The 21,045-nt window shown below is 52.7% G+C and overlaps 2 protein-coding genes across 2 annotated transcripts in view; one reads left to right on the top strand and one right to left on the bottom strand.

Annotated features, from left to right (window-relative positions):
* The first annotated feature begins 5,758 nt into the window (after positions 1-5,758).
* On the top strand, positions 5,759-6,931 carry LOC105731864 (prothymosin alpha-like). Its single transcript, XM_012473787.3, has one exon. It carries the CDS (start codon positions 5,923-5,925, stop codon positions 6,250-6,252), a length of 330 nt encoding a protein of 109 aa, XP_012329210.2. The 5' UTR covers positions 5,759-5,922; the 3' UTR covers positions 6,253-6,931.
* Positions 6,932-12,783: 5,852 nt separating this feature from the next.
* PCGF3 (polycomb group ring finger 3) overlaps positions 12,784-21,045 on the bottom strand; it is a 46,966-nt gene continuing 38,704 nt past the window's right edge. The window contains exons 9-10 of the mRNA XM_064365124.1: positions 17,697-17,777; positions 12,784-16,779 (exon numbers count right to left, since the gene is read on the bottom strand). Coding sequence (XP_064221194.1) covers positions 16,732-16,779; positions 17,697-17,777 — 129 coding nt within the window. The 3' untranslated portion in view covers positions 12,784-16,731. The remainder of the gene's footprint in view (positions 16,780-17,696; positions 17,778-21,045) is intronic.

Below are 21,045 nucleotides of genomic sequence, written 5' to 3'. Positions count from 1 at the left end.
GGGCCCTCCTGGATGCCAGGTGGGGTCGGGAGGGAATGTGCTCTCCTCCAAGCCCATGGAGGGGTGTCTCCAACTCCTCCGACTGCTGTCTCTGGGGAAGTGTGGACTTATCCCCGTGGCTCCCCTTCCTCCCCGGAACAGAAACTCAGTGTCTGCACCCATCCCTGTGCCCGTTGCTGCTGCTGGCGCCCCCAGCAGGGCTGCTCTTAAAACGGCACCCCAACATCCACCCACTTCTCAGCTTCCATACTCCCCCAGCCTCCCATCTCCCACCCGCAGCCTGGTCTGGACCCCTGTTGCAAGCCCGAACAGCGACTCGGACATGCCAGGTCACGACCCAGGCGGCTTTCCCTCAGAGTCTCTACCAGCCCTTCCTCCAGCAATGACTGCTGGGTCAGACCTGAGCCCCACCTGGATCCGGCTGTCACCCCAGGGGACAGGGTCTGAGGCCTCCTGGGGAAGGCACTCCTCCCCAGATGTTTACTGAGCCTCCGCGCAATGCCGCGCTCTGTTCTAGGGGCTGGGAATACCAGCCCCTCCCTCCTGGAGCTGGTTTTTCTAGTGATGGAAGACAGAAGATAAACATGTGAGTGGTGATGAGGGAAACTGAGCAGGACAGGAAGCAGAGAGCAATGGTGAGGGTTACTGTTTCATGAGTGGTCAGGGGGCCTCTGTCGGGGTGACGCGCACAGACCCGGAGGGAGCCAGGTGTCCCGTGGAAGAGGAACAGCTATTCAAGAGCCAGGAGGCAGCGCTGCCTGGGTGCCACCAGCATGGCCTGGGCCCAGGCACTGGCTGAGCACCACCCCGCGCCCAGAGTCTTCTCCTTCTGAACGTTTAACTGTCTGTTGAACACAGCGGGGCGACTTTCAACCTCCAGCCACGGCCTCCTCCCCAGACCAGGAAGCCCAGTCTTCTCTGACCGCCTTCTCCCCGAGGGCCTCTCCTCCCCAGCGCCCTGCACTTGGGGCAGTAGTGGCTTCTGAATCACAAGCCAGTGGACCATGGGCTTTCAAGACAAATTCTAAGAGGCCTCGTAATTAAGGGACATTTTCCTGGCACCGGGAGTCCGCAGCCAGCCCAACCCTGCAGCCCACCCCCCGCCAGCGGGGCCACTGCGCCCAGGCGACCTGGAAGCGGGTCCGCTGCTGTTGCAGGCAGCTGCCCCTCAGGTGATGCAGGGAACGGTGTGTGGAGAGGGGCACGAGACAGGAAGGAGGTCTGGGCCAGCTTGAGGGACCCACACACCTGGCTGTGTGGATGGAAAGGGCCTCAGGGCAGGCGCCCAGGCGAGACTTCCGGGACACTGCCCCCAGCAGATTCTACCCCCCCCCGCAGCAGATCCACCCCCACAGGAGATGCGTCCCCCTGTAGATCCATCCCCATAGGAGATCCGGCCCCCCCAGATCCTCCCCCACAGCAGATCCGCTCCCACAGCAGATCCGCCCCCCCAGGTCTGCCCCTGGTACATCCGCCCCTCTGTAGATTCCCCTCAGCCGATCCGCCCCCAATAGCCACTCCCCCAGGTGATCCATTCTCCTAGCAGATCCGCCCCTTCGGAAGATCCGCCCCCCAAGATTCGCTCACACAGCAGATCCATCCCCCCAGAAGCTCCACCTCCTCACCAGATCCTCCCCCAAAGACCCACCCACCTGAGATCCGCCCCCTGCACACCCGCACCCCCAGAAGATCCAACCGCGCAGCAGATCTGCCCCCCCGGAAGATCCGCCTTTCACAGCAGAGGCCGGCCTTCCCAGTAGATCCGCCCCCGGCAGAGCCGCCCCCGGCGGAACCGCCCCCGGCAGAGCCGGACAGAGCAGGGGAGGGGAGCGGGCCCGCCCTTGACCGGTCTGAGCCAATCAGCGCATGCTAGACGGGCCGTCATGATTGGCTCCCAGGGGGTCACGTGTGGAGGCGTAGCCAATCAGAGCCTGGGAGGCGTAGCCAATCAGAGCCTGAGAGGCGCCATTGCTCGACTCTGAAGAGGAGCCGGAGCTAGGTCAGTCGGCCCTCAGCCCGCGAGCGGCTCTGCACTACCCGGCCGCCGCGCGGGGGTGTCGCGGCTGACAGAAGCTTCTCCGGCCCCGAGCCCTGCCCCGGCCCTGCCCCGTCGGCTGCGTGCCTGTCTCGTCCTGGCCGCAGTGCCCGCCGCTCCCCACCCTCAGGCCGGCGTCCCTGCTCGGCCCCGCGGCGGGCTGGCGCTCGGGACGCCCCGAAGCCGAGACCTCGAGGCAGGTTTCTCCCGGACCTTCTCCTGCCCCGCGTTCCCGCCCGGGTCGGCCGTAGGAACCAGGCCCCACCCGAAGCCCCAGGGCGGCCCGGCGCTCCGGGCGACGCTGGGCGGCCTCGTTTGTCCGTGGATCCCGGGGTGCGCCGCGCCGGGCGGGAAGGGGCGCCGCCGAGGCCGAGTCTCAGCCTGGAGCCCGCTCCTGCCGTCGGGGGCCTTTCCGCGGCCCCCACACGACCCCGGGAGCGAGACCCTCCACGACGGGGCGGACTCGCTACTTCGAAACCGGCGTAAACTGGGCTCGCCGCCCCTCCCAGACCTTGGGGAGTCCCAGGAAAGGCTGTGGCCTGGGGGTCTGCAGGGCGTTGGCAGTGGAGGTGGGGGGAGACCCCAGCCCTCTCCTGCCCGCCCTCAGCCTCGCCTTCCTCCCCGTGAGCCGGGGGACTGACGGGCTTTCATCTGACTCAGTACGAAGACCCTCGAGCGTAGCCACGCTCCCCCGGACGCGCGTGCTCTCCCGGGCTGTGCCGGAAGCTTAGCGCCAGAACGGCCTTTCCACCTTCCTGCTGGCTGGCTCAGTGGGCGGCAGGGACAGGGGGCTGTGCAGAGAAAACTCGCCCACCAGGGTCAGGGGCCGCTTGTCCGCTGAGGAAAGCAGGGGGTCCCTGCCGCTTGCCTCGGGAACACACTTGATGAGGCGCTGCCTTGCAGTTGTAGGAGAGGAATAACGGCCCCCATGGGTGCTTGGTTGGAGCCATTAGAGGAGAATAACAGTTTAACACGATTATTTCACACAGGTGTTCAAAGAGATGGCTTTGAATTCCAGCATATGGCGTCTTCAACAAAAAGTAATTGTTTAGGGAAGTGATAAGATGAAAGGACTCGGAGTTCGAGTCTTCCCTCCTCCAATCCCTACGGAAACTCAACGAAGCAGGAGAAATTCACCTAGAACTGGGGTAGAGAGTATCCACCAGAAGCCTTGGAATGATAAAAAACAACAACACAGGCCCCCCTGGTGGCTCAGGCCTGTAATCTCAGCATTTTGGGAGGCTGAGGCGGACAGATTGCCTGAGATCACGAGTTTGAGACCAGTCTGGTCAACATGATGAAACCCTATCTCTACTAAAGTTACAAAAAAATTAGCTTGGCCTGGTGGTGTGGGCTTGTAATACCAGCTACTCAGGAGACTGAGGCAGGGGAATTGCTTGAACCAGGGAGATGGAGGTTGCAGTGAGCTGAGGTTGCGCCACTGCACTCCAGCCTAGGGACAGAGCGAGACTCCATCTCAAAAAACAACACAAACCCACAACGGTGGGCCAAAGGAACACAGCGGCAAGGGGTCCCAGTGGCCGACGCTGGAATAACGAACGGCAGAATAAAGGAGCATCAGGTTATAATGCACAGTGCTGAAGAAACATCCGTTAGTCTATACTGATAGAATGTTGGAAACATGCTGGGTGCTGCAAAGAAAAATGAGCATTGAGACAAAGGATCTTTGAGTAACGCAGTTTTTACTTCCTGGACTGCAGGAAGGGTACCCTCACTAGCCATTGTGCCGTGAGAGTACAGCGAACAAAGGAAAACAGACTTATTTATCCCTTATGCATCTTTACTGTCTGATCTCAGTTGGCTGGAGCCAGACCTCACAATCTTAAAACCTGATTGGCTAACAACTGAAAACTTTATTCTAAAGAGGTAAAAGCAATGGAGAACTGGGTCATACCTGTGAGCACGTCCAGCACAGATATCTTGGTTAAAGTACAGGGACATAGAATACTACGTGCCTGTAAGCATGGCGTGTCTAACAGCTACACTGGATAGGGCTTAACAAAGAGTAGCACAATTACCACGATTTATTCTTTGACAAGAAAGGAAACTTTAAAGAGGAACTTTTCTACTTCCCACATATAATAAGTGACTGAATGAGCCAGGCAAAGTGGCACCTGTAGTTCCAGCTGCTTGGAGGCTGACGTGGGAGGATCATTTGAGCCCAGGAGTTTGAGGCCAACCTGGGAAATACAGATGGCAGTATACCTTTTTTTTTTTTTTTTTTTTTTTGAGACAGAGTCTTGCTCCGTCACCAGGCGCCAGGCTGTAGTGCAGTGGTGTGATCTTAGCTCACTGCAACCCCCACCTCCCGGGTTCAAGCAATTCTCCTGCCTCAGCCTCCCGAGTAGCTGGGACTACAGGCGTGCGCCACCATGCCCAGCTAATTTTTGTATTTTTTTTAGTAGAGATGGGGTTTCACCATGTTGGCCAGGATGGTCTTGATCTCTTGACCTCATGATCCGCCCACCTCAGCCTCCCAAAGTGCTGGGATTACAGGCGTGAGCCACCGTGCCTAGCCGCAGTATCCCATTTCAAAAAACAACTGAATAAATAGATGGGAGAGAAAAGACAATTTCCCATGTAGATGGTGTCCAAATATTTTTTCTTTGAGACAGGAGATTACTCTGTTATTCAGGCTGGAGTGCAGTGGCGCACAACTGGCTTATTGCAGCCTGGACCTCCTAGGCTCAAGTGAGTGTCCCACCTCAGTCTCCCAAGTAGGTGGGACTGCAGGCATACACATCCAGCCAAACAGTGTATGCAGAGACTCTGCCCTCAAAGAGGTGACCTGAACTTCCTGAGCTGTGAGTGAGCCTCACCTAGGGACCTCCTTTTAGGTAGCAGAGAAAAAATGGAGTGGTGAGCCACACCTGGAAACCTCCTTCCAGAGAGAATGTGCCTCAGCCTCAGGAGTAGCTGGGATTATAGGCGCATGCCACCATGCTTGGCTAATTTTATTTTTTTTTTTTGAGATGGAGTCTTGCTCTGTCACTTAGGCTGGAGTGCAGTGTTGCGATCTTGGCTCATCACAACCTCTGCCTCCCGGGTTCAAGTGATTCTCCTGCCTCAGCCTCCCTAGGAGCTGGGATTACAGGCATGAGCCACCATGCCCAGCTAATTTTGTATTTTTAGTCGAGATGGGGGGTCTCACTATGTTGCCCAGGCTGGCCTTGAACTCCTGGGTTTAGGTGATCTTCCCACTTCAGCCTCCCAAAGTGCTGGGATTACAGGTGAAATATAAAACTTCCTTATTCACAGACTACATTATTGCCTGTATAGACAACACTCATCTGAAACAACAGCAATGACTGCCACAAAGACCCTCATAGAGCCCATAAGTGAGCATGTTCACTGGTAACACATAAAAATTAATCTTATTTCCAGCGGTTTGGGAGGACGAGGCGGGCAGATCACCTGAGGTTGGGAGTTGGAGACCAGCCTGACCAACATGGAGAAACCCTGTCTCTACTAAAAATACAAAATTAGCTGGGCATGGTGGCGCATACCTGTAATCCCAGCTATTCGGGAGGCTGAGGCAGGAGAATTGTTTGAACCCGAGAGGCAGAGGTTGAGCCGAGATTGCACCATTGCAATCCAGCCTGGGCAACAAAGAGTGAAACTCTATCTCAAAATATATATATATATATATTACTATAGACAAGCAATAAAACATTGGAAACTGAAATTAAAAACACAATAGCAACTGGCTGCTCTGAAAAGCCATCTTTGCATCGTTCCTCGTCCGACTCCTTGCTCCGCCGCGCGCATCCTCCTTCGCCGTCGCGGACTCCAGCAGCTTTATCGCCAGAGTCCTTGAACTCTCGCTCTTTTTAATCCCCCGCATCGGATCACCAGCGTGCCCCACCATGTCAGACGCAGCGGTAGACACCAGCTCCGAAATCACCACCAAGGACTTGAAGGAGAAGAAGGACGTTGTGGTAGAGGTGGGAAATGGAAGAGACGCCCCTGCTAACGGGAATGCGAATGAGGAAAATGGGGAGCAGGAGGCTGACAATGAGGTAGATGAGGAAGAGGAAGAAGGTGGGGAGGAAGAGGAGGAGGAAGAAGGTGATGGTGAGGAGGAGGATGGAGATGAAGAGGAGGAAGCTGAGTCTGCTACGGGCAAGCGGGCAGCTGAAGATGATGAGGATGATGATGCTGATACCAAGAAGCTGAAGACCGACGAGGATGATTAGACAGCAAAAAAGGAAACTAAAAGAAAACAACAAAAAAAAGGCCGCCGTGACCTATTCACCCTCCACTTCCCGTCTCAGAATCTAAACGTGGTCACCTTCGAGTAGAGAGGCCGGCCCGCCCGCCCACCGCGGGCAGTGCCACCCACAGATGACACGACGCGCTCTCCACTACCCAACCCCAACCATGAGAATTTGCAACAGGGGAGGAAAAAAGAACCAAAACTTCCAAGGCCCTGCTTTTTTTTCTTAAAAGTACTTTAAAAAGGAAATTTGTTTGTATTTTTTATTTACATTTTATATTTTTGTACATATTGTTAGGGTCAGCCATTTTTAATGATCTCGGATGAACAAACCAGCCTTCGGAGCGTTCTCTGTCCTACTTCTGACTTTACTTGTGGTGTGACCATGTTCATTATAATCTCAAAGGAGAAAAAAAACCTTGTAAAAAAAAAGCGAAAACGACAACAGAAAAACAATCGTATTCCGAGCATCCCAGTACCTTTGCTGTGTGTGTACTTAGCTGCACTATAAGCAGTTGGTTTGTATGAGATGGTTAAAAGGCCAAAGATTAAGAGGTTTCCTTTTTTGTCTATGAAGTTGCTCTTTTTTTTTTTTTTTGGCCTGTTTGATGTATGTGTGAAACAATGTTGTCCAACAATAAACAGGAATTTTATTTTGAGTTGTTCTAACAACAACAACAACAAAAAACCACAATAGCTCCTGAGAGAGGCATAAATCTAACAAGACAAAACAGGATCTGGATGCTCAAAAACTACAAAATGCCAATCAAAAAAATCAAAGAAGACTTACCTTTGTGGAGAGACAGCACACGGTGCACTCATGGGCTGGAAGACAAAGTCGTCAAGATGCCAGTCTCCCCCAGAGCGATCTGTTCCATTAACAAAAGTCCAAAACATTGCAGTAGGACTTCTTTAGATTTAGATAAGCTGATTTTAAAATTTATACGGAATGGAAAAGGAGCTAGCTAAAACAGCAAAAAGGATAGAGGAGATAGTATTTTAAAAAGAACAAAAAAGATTAATCACATTGCACAGTTTTAACACCCACTTTAAAGCCACAAAAATCAAGACTGTGGTATTGGCAAGGAACAGACAAATGGATCAATGATCAGAGAGTCTAGAAACAGACCCACACGAATACGGTCATTTGAGCTTTGACAGCAGTGCAAACAAAAGCAACCCTGTGGAGAAGGAATTGTCTGTTCAACAAATAGCAGTGGGACAGCTGGTCGTTCCTAAGGAAAAGATGGAACCTTGACCTGACCTCACATATATACAGACTGACTCAGAATGAATCATACGTACATGTAAGACACAAGGCTGGGTGCCCTGGCTCATGGCTGTAATCCTAGCACTTTGGGAGGCTGAGGCGGGCAGATCATGAGGTCAGGAGTTTGAGACCAGCCTGGCCGATATGGTTAAACTCCATTCTACTAAAAATACCAAAAGTAAGGCTGGGTGTGGTGGCTCACACCTGTAATCCCAGCACTTTGGGAGGCTGAGGTGAGTGGATCATCTGAGGTCAGGAGTTTGAGACCAGCCCGGCCAACATGATGATACCCCCATCTTTACTAAAAAATACAAAAATTAGCTGGGCATGGTGGTGTGTGCCTGTAATAATCCCAGCTACTCAGGAGACTGAGGCAGGAGAATCGCTTGAACGTAGGAAGTGGAGGTTGCAGTGAACTGAGATCTCGCCATGGCACTCCAGCTCAGGCAAGACTGAGACTCCGTCTCTAAATAAATAAATAAATGTAAAGCATAGAACTATAAAATGTCTGGGAGAAAACAGAAAAATATCTTTGTACCCAGCATTTGGTAGAGTTCTTAGACATGATAGCAAAGGCATAATCCATAGAAGAATCCATAATAGAAAAACTTGATAGATAGGACTTTTTATGAAAATTAAAAAACTTTTTTTTTGGAGACAGGGTCACGATCTATTGTCCAGGCTGCAGTGCAGTGGTGTGGTCATAGCTCACTTACAGCCCCAACCTCCTGGGCTCAAGCAATTCTCCTGCCTCAGCCTCCTGAGCGGCTGGGACTAGAGGTACATGCCACCACGTTTGACTAATTTTAGATTTTTTTTCAGAGTCTGGGTCTCGCTGTGTTTCCCGGGCTGGTCTCAAATTCCTGGCCTTAAGTGATCCTCCCACCTTGGCCTCCAAAGTAGTTGAGATTACAGGCACGAGCCACTGCGCCTGGCCTAAAAATGTTGGATCTACCAAAGACAGTGTGAAAAGAATGAAAAGATCAGCCAAAGATGGGGAGAAAATATTCACACGTCGCCTGTTCAGCTAAGGACCTGTATCCAGAATACACAGAGAAAACTCAACAGTCCAACTAAAAAGCAGAAAAGACCCGACCAGACATGCCCCAGGGACGACACAAGGAGGGCCAGCGGGCACAGGAGAAGGTTGACACCACCAGCCACTAGGAGATGCAGAATCAGCCCCCACGCAGGCCACGGGCCCCTGCACCACAGCCACAGCACGGGAGAATGCTGGCGGTGCCCCATGCCCCAGGTGTGGACCTGCTGGAAATGGAAGACTGCCTGGCGGTTTCCTAGAAAGTTCAACGTACACAACCCCATCACCCAGCAATCCCACTCTTGGGTATTTAGAGAAAGAAAAACTTATGTCCACATAAAAACCGTACGTAAATGTTTATTGATGCTTCATTCATAAGCATCAGAAGCTGAAATTCAAATGTCTTTCATTGGGTGAACTGGTAAACTGGTGTATCTATGAATGAAATACTACTCTGCAATGACAACGGGGAGATTTTGACACATTTGGCACACGGGGGTGGGAAGAGGTGAAGGAAGGGTTGGGGAAGGCACTGTGGTAAGGGCATAGCGCTAGGAGATTTGGGGGATGGAACCATTCTGTGTGTGGACTGTGGTGGTGGTCACATGACTATGCATGTGTTAAAACTTCAAACTGAAACAAAAAAGTTAATTAAACATTTTAATTTAGGCCAGGTGGGGTGGCTCACGCCTGTAATCCCAGCACTTTGGGAGGCTGAGGCAGGCAGAGCATGAGGTCAGGAGTTCGAGGCCATCCTGGCCAACATAGTGAAATGCCATCTCTACTAAAAGTACAAAAAATTAGCCGGGCATGGTGGTGTGCGCCTATAATCCCAGCTACTCGGGAGACTGAGGCAGGAGAATCGCTTGAACTCGGGAGGCGGAGGTTGCAGTGAGCTGAGATCACGCTTTTGCACTCCAGCTTGGGCAACAGTGCAAGACTGTCTCAGAAGAAAAATTAAAGACATTAAAATGTTTTTAAAAATTGATGCATATTCCTTTTAATAAGCTGTAACAGAAGAACAAATTTCAAAACCCTACAACAATCATGCTTAAGTTATTTAAAGTATTCCCCACAGTCCTGCTGGCTGTGCTATCAGTGTTTCCCTAGACACCCCAGCAGGGCAAGGGAACCAAAAAGACGGAAGGAGATGAGTATTGGAGACAGGGTTTAGTAGTTTGTTGATGATACAATCATCTGCGTGGAAATGCAAGAAAATCCCCTGAAGAACCCTGAGGATGAGCAGAGTTCAGTCCATGCCACCCTCCACCTCCCTACAAAAGAACATTAAAAACAAACTGGACAAGAAGTGTGTAAGGACTGCCTGAGGAAGACCCTAAAAGAGGGTGCACTGGCAAACATGCCACATCATGGGTGTAGGATGTCAGCTGTCTCACAAAGTAAAAAATTCATTGCAATCCCCATTAAATTCTGATGAGATTATTTAAGTGACAAAGGATAAACTGCTTCTGGAGCTGATCTAACAGAAAGCAAGCCAACATTAAAAGGGGAAAAAAAGGCCAGGCGCAGTGGCTCACGCCTCTAATCCCAGTACTTTGAGAGGCCAAGGTGGGTGGATCACTAGAGGTCAGGAGGTCGAAACCAGCCTGACCAATATGGTGAAACCCTGTCTCTACTAAAAATACAAAAATTAGCTGGGTATGGTAGCAAGCATCTGTAATCCCAGCTACTCGAGAATTGCTTGAACCTGGGAGGCAAAGGTTAGAGTGAGCAGAGATTGTACCACTGCCCTCCACCCTGGGTGACAGAGTGAGACCCTGTCCCCACCCTGCAAAAAAAAAAAAAAAAAAAAAATGCAACCTTTCATGGTACACCAAAAACATAGGAATAGGCTGGGCACGGTGGCTCACACCTGTAATCCCAGCACTTTGGAAGGCCAAGGCAGGCAGATCGCTTGAGGCCAGGAATTTGAGATCAGTTTGGCCAACATGGTGAAATGCCTGCCTCGACTAAAAATACAAAAATTAGCCAGGTGTGGTGGTGGGCACCTGTAATCCCAGCTACGTGGGAGGCTGAGGCAGGAGAATCGCTTGAACCCAGGAGGCAGAAGTTGCAGTGAGCTGAGATCGCACCACCGGACTCCAGCCTGAGCGACACAGCGAAACTATGTCTACCAAAAAAAGAAAAAAACATAGGATAAATGTACCGGTCAAATAATTGCCCAACTGCGACAGGAGTGTCATCCCTACAGCAGGCCACAGCCTCCCCGGGAAGTGGTGTGGGCAGATGCTCTGGGGTGGACGGGGCGGGCCCAGGGGAGCCTCTCCTCCCTCACAATTGGAGCAGAAGTCACCAAAAACAAAACAAATGTGCTTTGTGTACTTTCCTTGACAGAGGAGTGACGTGGGTCAGAGAAAGGACGCTTTGCTTATTTATGTATTTAGGACTCTGCAATTTATGTAAGCACAGTGGCATCTCTATGTCAGCAGAAGTCAGCAATATAATTCTATTAACGGGGACGTTCAGTGCAGCTTCTGCAGAGCGCCATCAGGACAAAGGCCTCCCCACCAATGCAGGCCAGCCTGCCACAGCCCCTCAGGAGGGACTTAGTGCCCCTCGCGGCAGTTTTATCCTTAAAAACCAGAAGCCACACAGACATCTGCATCGGGTGGATTTGGCGGGCCTCAGGGGCCTCTAGTCGCAGAAGGCCCTGCCTTCCTGAACACAGACGGCGCGGGTCTCGTCACAGCCAATGTCTGTTTTTCTGTCCCTCCACTGCATTTCAGGGGATACTGTTCGGCCTTCACCCAGTCACGGGTGTAATAACACACATGAATGACTAACATGGGACTTTTGCCTTATGCACACAGAACTGCATGGGAGAAACAAAACCACCAGTGAGCAGAGGCTGAGGCCTGGCTCTGCTGAGAGCGTCCAGGTCCCTGCAGCCTGCTACAGAACCCGCGGGAACTGGCTTCCAGAGCTGCCTTTTTCTGGGGTCCTGGTGCAGGGCCCTCCACCCAGCACGCTCAGGTGGAGCTTGAAGCTCTCAGACCCCAGGCGCCCACGGCTGCCGTGGCTTCGTGGCCCAGTCCCCAGCATGGGTGGATCCAGTTTTGAGGTCTTGTGTCCGCTCCCTCCCGTTGATGCTGACATTAGTGTCTGCTTGGGGTTTCAGCCAATACCTTGACATTTCTAAGATGGACTTGCCGAAAATAAGTAAAATACACTTTGAGTCAGTTAAGTCTTTTTTTTTTTTTTTTTTTTTTTTTAATTAAGATGGAGTCTTGCTCTGTCACCCAGGCAGGAGTGCAGTGGCACAATCTTGGCTCACTGCAACCTCCATCTCCCAAGTTCAAGCGATTCTCCTGCCTCAGCCTCCCGAGTAGTTGGGATTACAGGTGCCCACCACCACGCCTGGCTAATTTTACTTTTAGTAGAGACAGGGTTTCCCCATGTTACCCAGGCTGGTCTTGAACTCCTGACCTCAGGTCATCTGCCTGCCTCGGCCTCCCAAAGTGCTGGGATTACAGGTGTGAGCCACCTCACCCAGCCTATGTAAGTCTTAAGACTAAACTTACTTTTAAAGATTGCTGATCTTAAGGTTGTGAGAACATAATTTTGGCCATATTCTCCTTTCCTTCCAATTCTAGTTTTCTCAGAGTTTCAAAATTGCTGTATATTAATCTTTAAAAACTAAAGTTTTGGTCACAGTGCTTTTTTTGGGGAGGGGTGGCAAATTGTCTAGGGAGAGGGCACACTGATCTCTCGAGTTGACACATCTGTGGGAATCAGTAGGTTCTTTTTTAGCTATATTTTCCTTGGCATGACCAGCTCCAAACTGCAGCAACCTCTCTTTCTGCAAGGAGACAAACTGAGCTTTAGTTTCTGGCCCAAACTCTGGTAGCAAATGCCAGACCAATTTAAATGAGGGTTGCATCCAGGGCGAAAATTTACAAATGCCGCCTGGTGCAAATCGAGACGGTGGTTAACCTGGGAGTGGGGAGGGCTGGGGTGAGGGAGGGAGCCGTGGGCTCACGTGTGCTTTCTGTGTGAACACGTGTGCTGTGTGCAGGCACGTGGTCTGGGCACACACACATGTGGCATGCACGCATGTGTGGCCAGGCCGCCTGAGTGGTCTGTCCGGTACCCACGGGACTGCTCGTCCGATGAGCAAGTCGTCTCTCTCATGCTCGCACGAATGTTTCACGTAACACATTTCCAGCCAGGAGGACTTGCACTTAAGTTTCTCTTTTGCTTTTATTACAAGCATATAATATTAATTGGCAAAACACTGAATACAAGCTTCACTCTCATAAAATGAAAACATTTAAGCAATATTCCAAAAAAGATTTTAGACAAAAACTAGCCACCGCGTACAAAAATTACACACCAACACAAAGCATAAAAAATGTAAACTTTCAAATTAAACAGTCAAAACGTCAGTCTGCGTGATCACCTCCACACCTCACTGCCTTTGTCTGCCGCACGCCGCTGGTAGAGGCTGGGTGGCTGCACCGCCATCCCCTAACCCCACCTCGCTTTCACCTGGGAAAGTGCGTCTGACAGCCAATGAAACCACGGGAGTGGACGTTCACACGGGGGACAGGCACGTCTTAGGGGACGCTCAAGCTGCAGTTTGTTCCTCAGGTGCACCGTTGAGTGCGAAGGACACCTGGTGGGCGAGGGAGGCCTCAGAGCGTTCCTGCGGGGCCCTGGCCTTGTGGCCGTTGCCTGCACCCTGTCCCCTGCCTGGCAGGGGACATAATATTTGTACAGACTATGGTATAATTTGAATGATTTTCTAATCTACTTATCTCAATTTATTTAGTTTATTTAAACGTCAAGGCAGAGAAATACATTGCTCATGTTAAGGTCACGTTACGTGGTGGTGCAGTAATGACTTCCTGAGGAAACAGAGAAACTGCGTGTTTTGTGACTTAGCTATGTGCACTAAACTTATTTTCCATGTTTTGAGAGCACATGAAACATTCACGTACAACGTGGGAACAGGCTGGCTCGTACCCAGAACGTCCAAGCCGACGCCACCCTTTGAATTGCTGTGAACGCGTCCCGCTGCCGCTCAGAGAAAGCAAGGCTGCAAAGCCCAGGGTGCAGGCAGCTCCGCTCTCACGGTCTGAGGCCCCGCGGCCCCGCCCCAGGGCAGCCTGGCCACAAGCATGTTGGGGGCCAAGGCACCAGGACCCAGGTGGCCCCACAGCGCGGCCCGAGGCATCGCTGGCTGGCAGGCACTCACACACAACCCCAATAACAGCATCCTCACAATAACGACCCATGAAGAAGGAAGAACAAAACAGCTGAATGTCCACATTTTGGAATTCCACCTACATTCCCTTTCAGTTTAGCAGAATAAATGCTACATTACAATTTAAACAGATGTCTAATAAATGCGTGTTGGAAACTATTGCACAAAAGCTTCATCCACATAAAACAAAAACATACAAATTAAAAGCTACTCAAAGTAAAAAGAAGCTTGCAAAACATCTCACAATTTCATTTTATATGCCTGTGAATAAAGCTGGACCACGGAAACCAAACGACTGGATGGGAAAATATGATAGAAGGTTTAAAATAGAATAAATAATTTTATAAAGTTAAGTTTTCTTTTTTAACCCCCCAAATCTTAAATTCAATATTATATATTCTATTTGAATTTTCTATTTCCATGAAAACTGCACGGGTGAGACCGTATTCTGGGTGATTAGCCCCACCGCTGTTGGAAACGACGCGTAAGGTGATCTAACAGCATTTGTTTTACCAGCGTAAATAGTTGTGAAAACTTCTTCACAGTAACTCCATCTGTTAAAAAAAAAACACAACAGAATCCAACCATTAACCGATCCTGGCTGTCATGCGGGAAAAATGAAATTCAGCCTTTTTCTGTGAAATGAGAGCTGACAGAAAGGAAAGGCGGCCGCCTAGAGGCTCCACAGACGGCGGGGCCGTCGCGCTCCAGCCTCCCGTGACCAAGGCTGCAAGGTCAGACGAGAGGCAGAGGCCCCAGCGCCAAGTCCTGTAGTGAAGGCCGTCTGCACGATGAATTCCTAGAAAAACAGGGGCCTCTGCTGCTGAGGTTTCATCAGGTTAACGCGGTTACAAAAGCAGGGTCACCACCCGCTGGAGACATCGACGCGGGCTCCGCTCACCCGGCTCTGTGTATTTAAATGGATCAGCTTAGCACCATAGCAAAGTCAAATGACTCCAAAGATAGCTACAAAGTTACAAATATATATTATGAGAGTATTACAACAATACTCAGTGCCATCTGAACTGTGATTTGATTTGATTTGAATCTGGAGGCTTGTAACTGTTTATCCTTCCTTGTTCCGCCACACAGGAAAACGCCTCAGTTCGAGTGTCACACTGAGAACAGCACTGTGATCACACACGGTTGCACGGAATGCTTCAGCAGTATGTGGATTCTGAGGTAGACAGGTAGTATTTATTCATACACAGCTACTCATAGACCCTTATGCAGTGACTCTAGAAAATGATTTGGACGAATAGCAAGCTTAGGTACCAGTAACTCAAACCGTCCTGGGAGGTGATGGCCTTAAAGAAAGAGGTGAATTTTGACCAATTCCTAACAAAGAACTTGCTTTTATGTCTAAAAGGCCTTACACTGACAATCGCTCGGATGGAATTAATATGTGTGTTTCCTCATCCCTACGATGAGGTCTGTTGAGCTGCTTTTTACCTAAAGGAAGTGGAAGAAAACAGCAAAATTCAAGGAAAACATCTCCAAGGTGGATGGACGGCTGCTCGGAGAGCCTGAGTGATGGCCAGGGAGCACCTGGGCCCTCAGGGAGTGGAGGGAGGAGGGATTCAGCTCCACAGGAAATAAACAGGAATAGCCCGGATCACACCCCAACCGCTCCAGAAAACAGCCCTTTTCCTCCTGGCCTTTCCACACTTCCAAGTTACTGTTTCAAAGGAAAAAAACGTGTGCGCCGGCAGTTTATTCTCTAATGTGACAAAAACACGACCATCTGGTAGGAGAGGGGCTAACGGTGCAAACCGACTGCGGCTGAAATGCAGATTCTGCAGAGTGGGGGCCGCCCTCCCTCCAAACCCTTCAGCTGCTCACGGTCCCTCACGGCCCCTCACTGTCCCTCACGGCCCTCAGTCCCTCACAGCCCTCAGCTCGGAAAAACGCCCTTCCAGTAACAGGCCACACACAAGCTCCTCCCACCAGCAGAGGGGAAGGGGAGGCCTTGGACAAAGGGCTCAGTGAGTGCATCTGGGCATGAGCCTACAGCCACCACCAGCAAATCCTCCCCAGGGCCGCCAGGCGCTCCATCTGGGCCTTCCTGGAGAGCTCTGACCGCAACCACCACTGCCTCTCCCTTCAGCAAAATCAAAGCGGGGAAAGAAAACGTAGGAAATCAAATGGCGGCACCCAACAATTTGTGCCACTTTTAATACGAGTAATGTTGAGAAGAACTGCTCTGCAGAGCAGCGCTGCGCTGGCCACACGGCCTCTGGTCTACCTGCTGGGCGTGTCACATCGCAACTCGGAGTCTGGGGCCCCGCTGCCAGGCCCGGGGGTGTCGGCCCCAGGCGAGCGTCCGTCCCGAGTGAGTCCCAGTGCCGACCGCTGCACAGTCAGAGGGGAAGCAGTCAGGGAGCTGCTGGCGTGTTTCACAAAGTGGAAAATTAAATACGATAGTTAAGTCACAATGTTAATGGAAACCTCTTCTGCTTTGCTTTTAAATTAAATTTTTATATAACTTCTAAATCTTCAAGAAGCTGAAGGCAACATAAATATCATTCACCATGAAAAGACATTTTTTTCAATAACTTAGGAAGGATTCAATAAAAGTCCAACTATTTTGAGGCTTATCATGAAACCTAATTCATAAACTAAACTGAAGTTAATTCAGATTTTCGAGACCTGGAAAGCCGAGGAGCTCGTGTCAGAAGGTGACTCGGACCCGGGCTGCCTGCAGGCGTCACTGTCGCCCGGGGGAGACTGTGAAGTGTTTCCATCCTCTGTAAACGTGGTGCTGGTAGTGTCTGGTCGAGTGTGTTCTCTCTCATACAAAAGTTATAAATATTCTCTATTCAGAAGTCTGGTCCACACGACACCCAGAAGCAACGTTCTTAAGCGCGGCGACCGGGAGCACCCGGGGTACCGGGCCCAGTCTGTGGCCGCCGCGCGGTGCCACTCACAGCAAGTCCATCTTGGGTCTGTAGTGCAGCAGGAGCGGCGCCTTCTGGAAGACACAAGAACGCAGAGCGCCCGATTACCCGGGGTGGACGCACGGAGACGGACCTACTTCATCGGGAGGGGGCGCCGAGGAAACACGTCCCGGGAGACACAGTCCACGCGCGAGGCTACACCAGAGACCCTTCGGCCCTGAGCAACGCTGAGCTGGGGGAGATGGGCTGGGAAGACACGTGCCCTCTGCCCCAGCCCAGGTGACCCAGGGACCGCTGTGCACGCTGGCCACCTGTACCTGTCGCCGCCCTGGCTGCTGCTCCCCTGCCCCCTTCTCCCTCGAGCCCCTGCCCCTGGGCAGCAGCACCAGCTGGAGGTGGGAGGGTTCTGCCACCAGTTTCCTGCTTCAGAGGTGCCCAGGGGACCCTCTGCTCGTGGCGCTCATGACGGCAACAGTGTCCCAGCAGGGCCCTGTGCCCACTGGAGCTCGGCTCCTGCTTTCCAGGCTGGCTCTGGGATTGTCTGGGGTTGATGATTTCAGAAAGACCAGAACTGGCTGCCGCTGAGTCATCACTTTTCTTTCCTTTTTTGAGTCGGAGTTTCACTCTTGTTGCCCAGGCTGGAGTGCAGTGGCGCAATCTCGGCTAGCTGTAACCTCCGCCTCCCGGGTTCAAGTGATTCTCCTGCCTCAGCCTCCTGAGTAGCTGGGATTACAGGCACCCACCACCACGCCTGGCTAATTTTGTATTTTTAGATATGAGGTTTCTCTATGTTGGTTAGGCTGGCCTCGAACTACTGACCTCAAGTGATCTGCCCGCCCCGGTCTCCCAAAGTGCTGGGATTACAGGCGTGAGCCACCGCGTTTGGCCCCGAGTCATCACTTTTAAGCTCTTAGATAAGAGATGCCCAGCAAAGTCACCGCCATTCAGAGCGGACCCTGAAAATCACAGCACGCGTCTCACGCCACCTCACCTTGAATCTCCACCTCGTGACAACCACGAACTTGAGCGTGTGGTCCTTGCCCAGGATCTCCTCGTTGCATAAAATGTCCAGCTGGGGGAGAAGGAGGTTTGATTAGGAACAGGAGGTGCTCAAGCCACACTGACACGGCCACCTTGATGCCGGTGTGAAATCACAGCCCCTCCCCATCATGCGAGGCCGTGCCTAGAGATTGGGCATGGGTCATCTATTCACAGGTTAGGACAGGGCGTGCCTGTGCCTGTTAGGGGATGATCCCCTTTCTGCAGGGGTGCAGGCACAGGCTCCCTGCAGTCCTGGGCTCCGTCCCTCCACCCCCCGCCTGGCCTGTGGCTGCCTGGTGTCCTCCCCAAGCTGCCTTCTTCCCTGACACCCAGGCCCTGTCACACCCCATCCACCACACTTGCCATACTGAGAAACGTGAAGAGGTGGTTTGCAGGTGAGCTGCCAGCCCCATGAGCAGCCCTACAGCTCCAGAATCAGGCACGCTGGTTCCCCAGGCGGCACAGGCGCCTGAGAGGCCAGGCCCTCAGCATGAACTCGCTTCCCTCCACTCCACCCAGGCCGGGCCACACCCGCCCCTCCATGGCTGCAGCCTCCAGGGGCACCCTGTCCCCGCAGATCCTTCCTGGGGGCCAAGCTGTCCCTCCCTCTCACCACAGTGGAAAAAGGCACTAGGCTCCCGTCTTTAAAAAAAAATTAAATAGACTTTTTAAAGAACAATTTAGGCTTCACAGCAAAATTGAGAGGAAGGCACAGAGTTCCCATCTCCCTTGCCCCCCATAGCCTCCCCACCAACCCCCTGCATGGTGGCACATCAGTCACCTCCACTGAGTCCAGAGCGGACGCCAGGTCGCCTTGGTGGCACAGCCACAGGTGGACACACACACAGAACAGCATCGGCGCCCAGGAGCGCTGAGCCACTTGCTCCCACCGCCCTCCCCAAGCCCCTGAAGCCTCTGCAGCCCTGACTCTGCAGCGCGCCAGGATGGGGAGCTGGAGCCGCACAGCCTGCAGCCTTTCCAGAGGGGCTTCCTGACTTAGCTACAGGCACTTCACTTCCTGCCCGTGCCTGCTCCTGGCCCGACTGCTCGTTCCTTTTCAGTGCTGGGTAATATTCCGCTATGGACGCACCACAGTCTATTCTGACCGCTCATTTCTGTTTTTTTTTTTTTGAGACGGAGTTTCGCTCTCGTTACCCAGGCTGGAGTGCAATGGCGCGATCTCGGCTCACCGCAACCTCCGCCCCCTGGGTTCAGGCAATTCTCCTGCCTCAGCCTCCCGAGTAGCTGGGATTACAGGCACGCGCCACCACGCCCAGCTAATTTTTTGTATTTTTAGTAGAGACGGGGTTTCACCTTGTTGACCAGGATGGTCTCGATCTCTTGACCTCGTGATCCACCCGCCTCGGCCTCCCAACCGACTGCTCATTTCTTTTCAGTGCTGGGTAATATTCCGGCATGGATGCACCACAGTTTATTTTCCCACTCATCTACTGAAGGGCATCTTAGTTGCTTCTGAGTTTTGGCAATTATGAAGAAAGCTGCTATAAACTGCCACGTGCCAGTTTTGGTGTGGGTAGATTTCATGTGGGTAAACAGCAGAGGGCATGGCTGCTGGGTGGTTTGTGAAGAGTGCGTTTTCTTTTGTCAGCAGCTGCCAAGCTGTCCTCCGCAGGGGCTGCACGTGCTGCCTCCCGCAGGAATGAACCTATGCTCCTGGCGTTCACGGACGGGTTGCCAGTGCTTGGGATTATGGCCGTTCTACGGGGTGCGCGCAGTGCCCCGTGGTTTTACTTGCGTTTCCGACGGTGTCACGCTTCTTCAGATTCCTCCCTCGGTTAGACTGAAGCACCCCATCTGCCTGAGTGGCTGGGTTGGCGGGCTCTGAGAGGCACAGTCACCACAGCGACAGCGAAAACCTCACACTCTTCCCTCGGAGGAACCAGCCCTGCGCAGGGAAATGGCCACCTCTTCCCCACCGCCCTGCAGCTTCCCACTCCACCTCATGTGAACATCCAGGGACTTCCTTGGCCTGCTCCGTCCCCAGCTACCATCCATCTTTTCTGTTTTACTACACAGAAAAGCAAACAGAACAACAGAAACTTAGCCAAAAGCCTTTCTCCACTCCCTCCTCCCCGTTCCCCACCACGTCCTGACTAGGTTTCTGCCCAGGCTCCGGGCAGCCCATGCCCACCAAGTCTCCCCCACCCCGTGTCTGCTGTCCGTATCCCTGGCCAACCTGTGGGGCACTCAAGGCTGGCACTGGCCCCTGACGAGTTCATGGAGGCCCTGACACTCCCAGCCTCTGCTCCGTGTCACCAGAACAGCCCACCCAACCTGTCCTGAGACGCCATCCCCCTGCCGAGCAGCCCCAGCCCTGCGGGCATTCCGGACCCCTTCCTTTTCTCTGCATCGCCACCCAAATGCATCAGCAACTTTTTGCGGCTTTCTCTGAATTAGTCTCCTGGGGCTACCATGGAAATTACCACAAGGACGGTGGTGGCTTCAACCAGCAGAAACGTACTCAGCCCCGGAGCCCATGAGCCGCTCCCTCTACAGGCTCCCGGGAGAAGCACAGTCCACTCTGTGCTGCTGCCACACAACGCCACACACTGGGTGATTTATGAAGAACAGAAACTCATTTCGGGACAGTTCCGGAAGCTGGGGCACTCAAGGTCACCACATTGCCACCTGTGAGGGCCTCTGCTGCAAGAGAGAGAACCCACGCCGCCGGCCAGCCCTTTCCACAGCAGCATTAATCTGTGCATGGGGCAGGTCCTCAGGGCCTGGGCACCTCCCCAAGGCCCCAACTTCCAACACCGCCCACCGGCGATGGAGCTTCCAACATAAGAATCTGGGGGATGCCTTCGAACCACAGGAGGGGAGCCTGCCCTGGCTTCCAGCTGCTGGTGGCCCAGGCGCTACCTGGCTCACCTTGAGGCTGCCTTGCTCCAGCCTCCACTCTGTCCTCCGCTCCAGCCTCTGCTCCAGCCTCCACTCCATCCTCCACTGCAGCCTCCACTGTCCTCTGCTCCATCCTCTGCTCCAGCCTCCACTGTCCTCCACTCTGTCCTCTGCTCCAGCCTCCACTCCGTCCTCCGCTGCAGCCTCCACTCCGTCCTCCGCTGCAGCCTCCACTCCGTCCTCCGCTGCAGCCTCCACTCTGTCCGCTGCTCCATCCTCTGCTCCAGCCTCCACTCCGTCCTCCGCTGCAGCCTTCACTGTCCTCCACTCTGTCCTCTGTTCCAGCCTCCACTCCAGCCTCCATTCTGTCCTCACCAGGGCCTCCTGTCCTCTATTCCTGGAGTCTTTCTCTGCCTCACTTGTTGTCATGGGATTTA

The sequence above is a fragment of the Aotus nancymaae genome, unplaced genomic scaffold (genome assembly GCF_030222135.1).
Source record: "Aotus nancymaae isolate 86718 unplaced genomic scaffold, 86718_ANA_hifiasm-v0.15.2.pri h1tg000006l, whole genome shotgun sequence".
Taxonomy (NCBI): Eukaryota; Metazoa; Chordata; class Mammalia; order Primates; family Aotidae; genus Aotus; species Aotus nancymaae.
The sequence above is the reverse complement of the archived record's forward strand: the minus strand, read 5'-3'. Positions and strand labels throughout refer to the sequence as shown.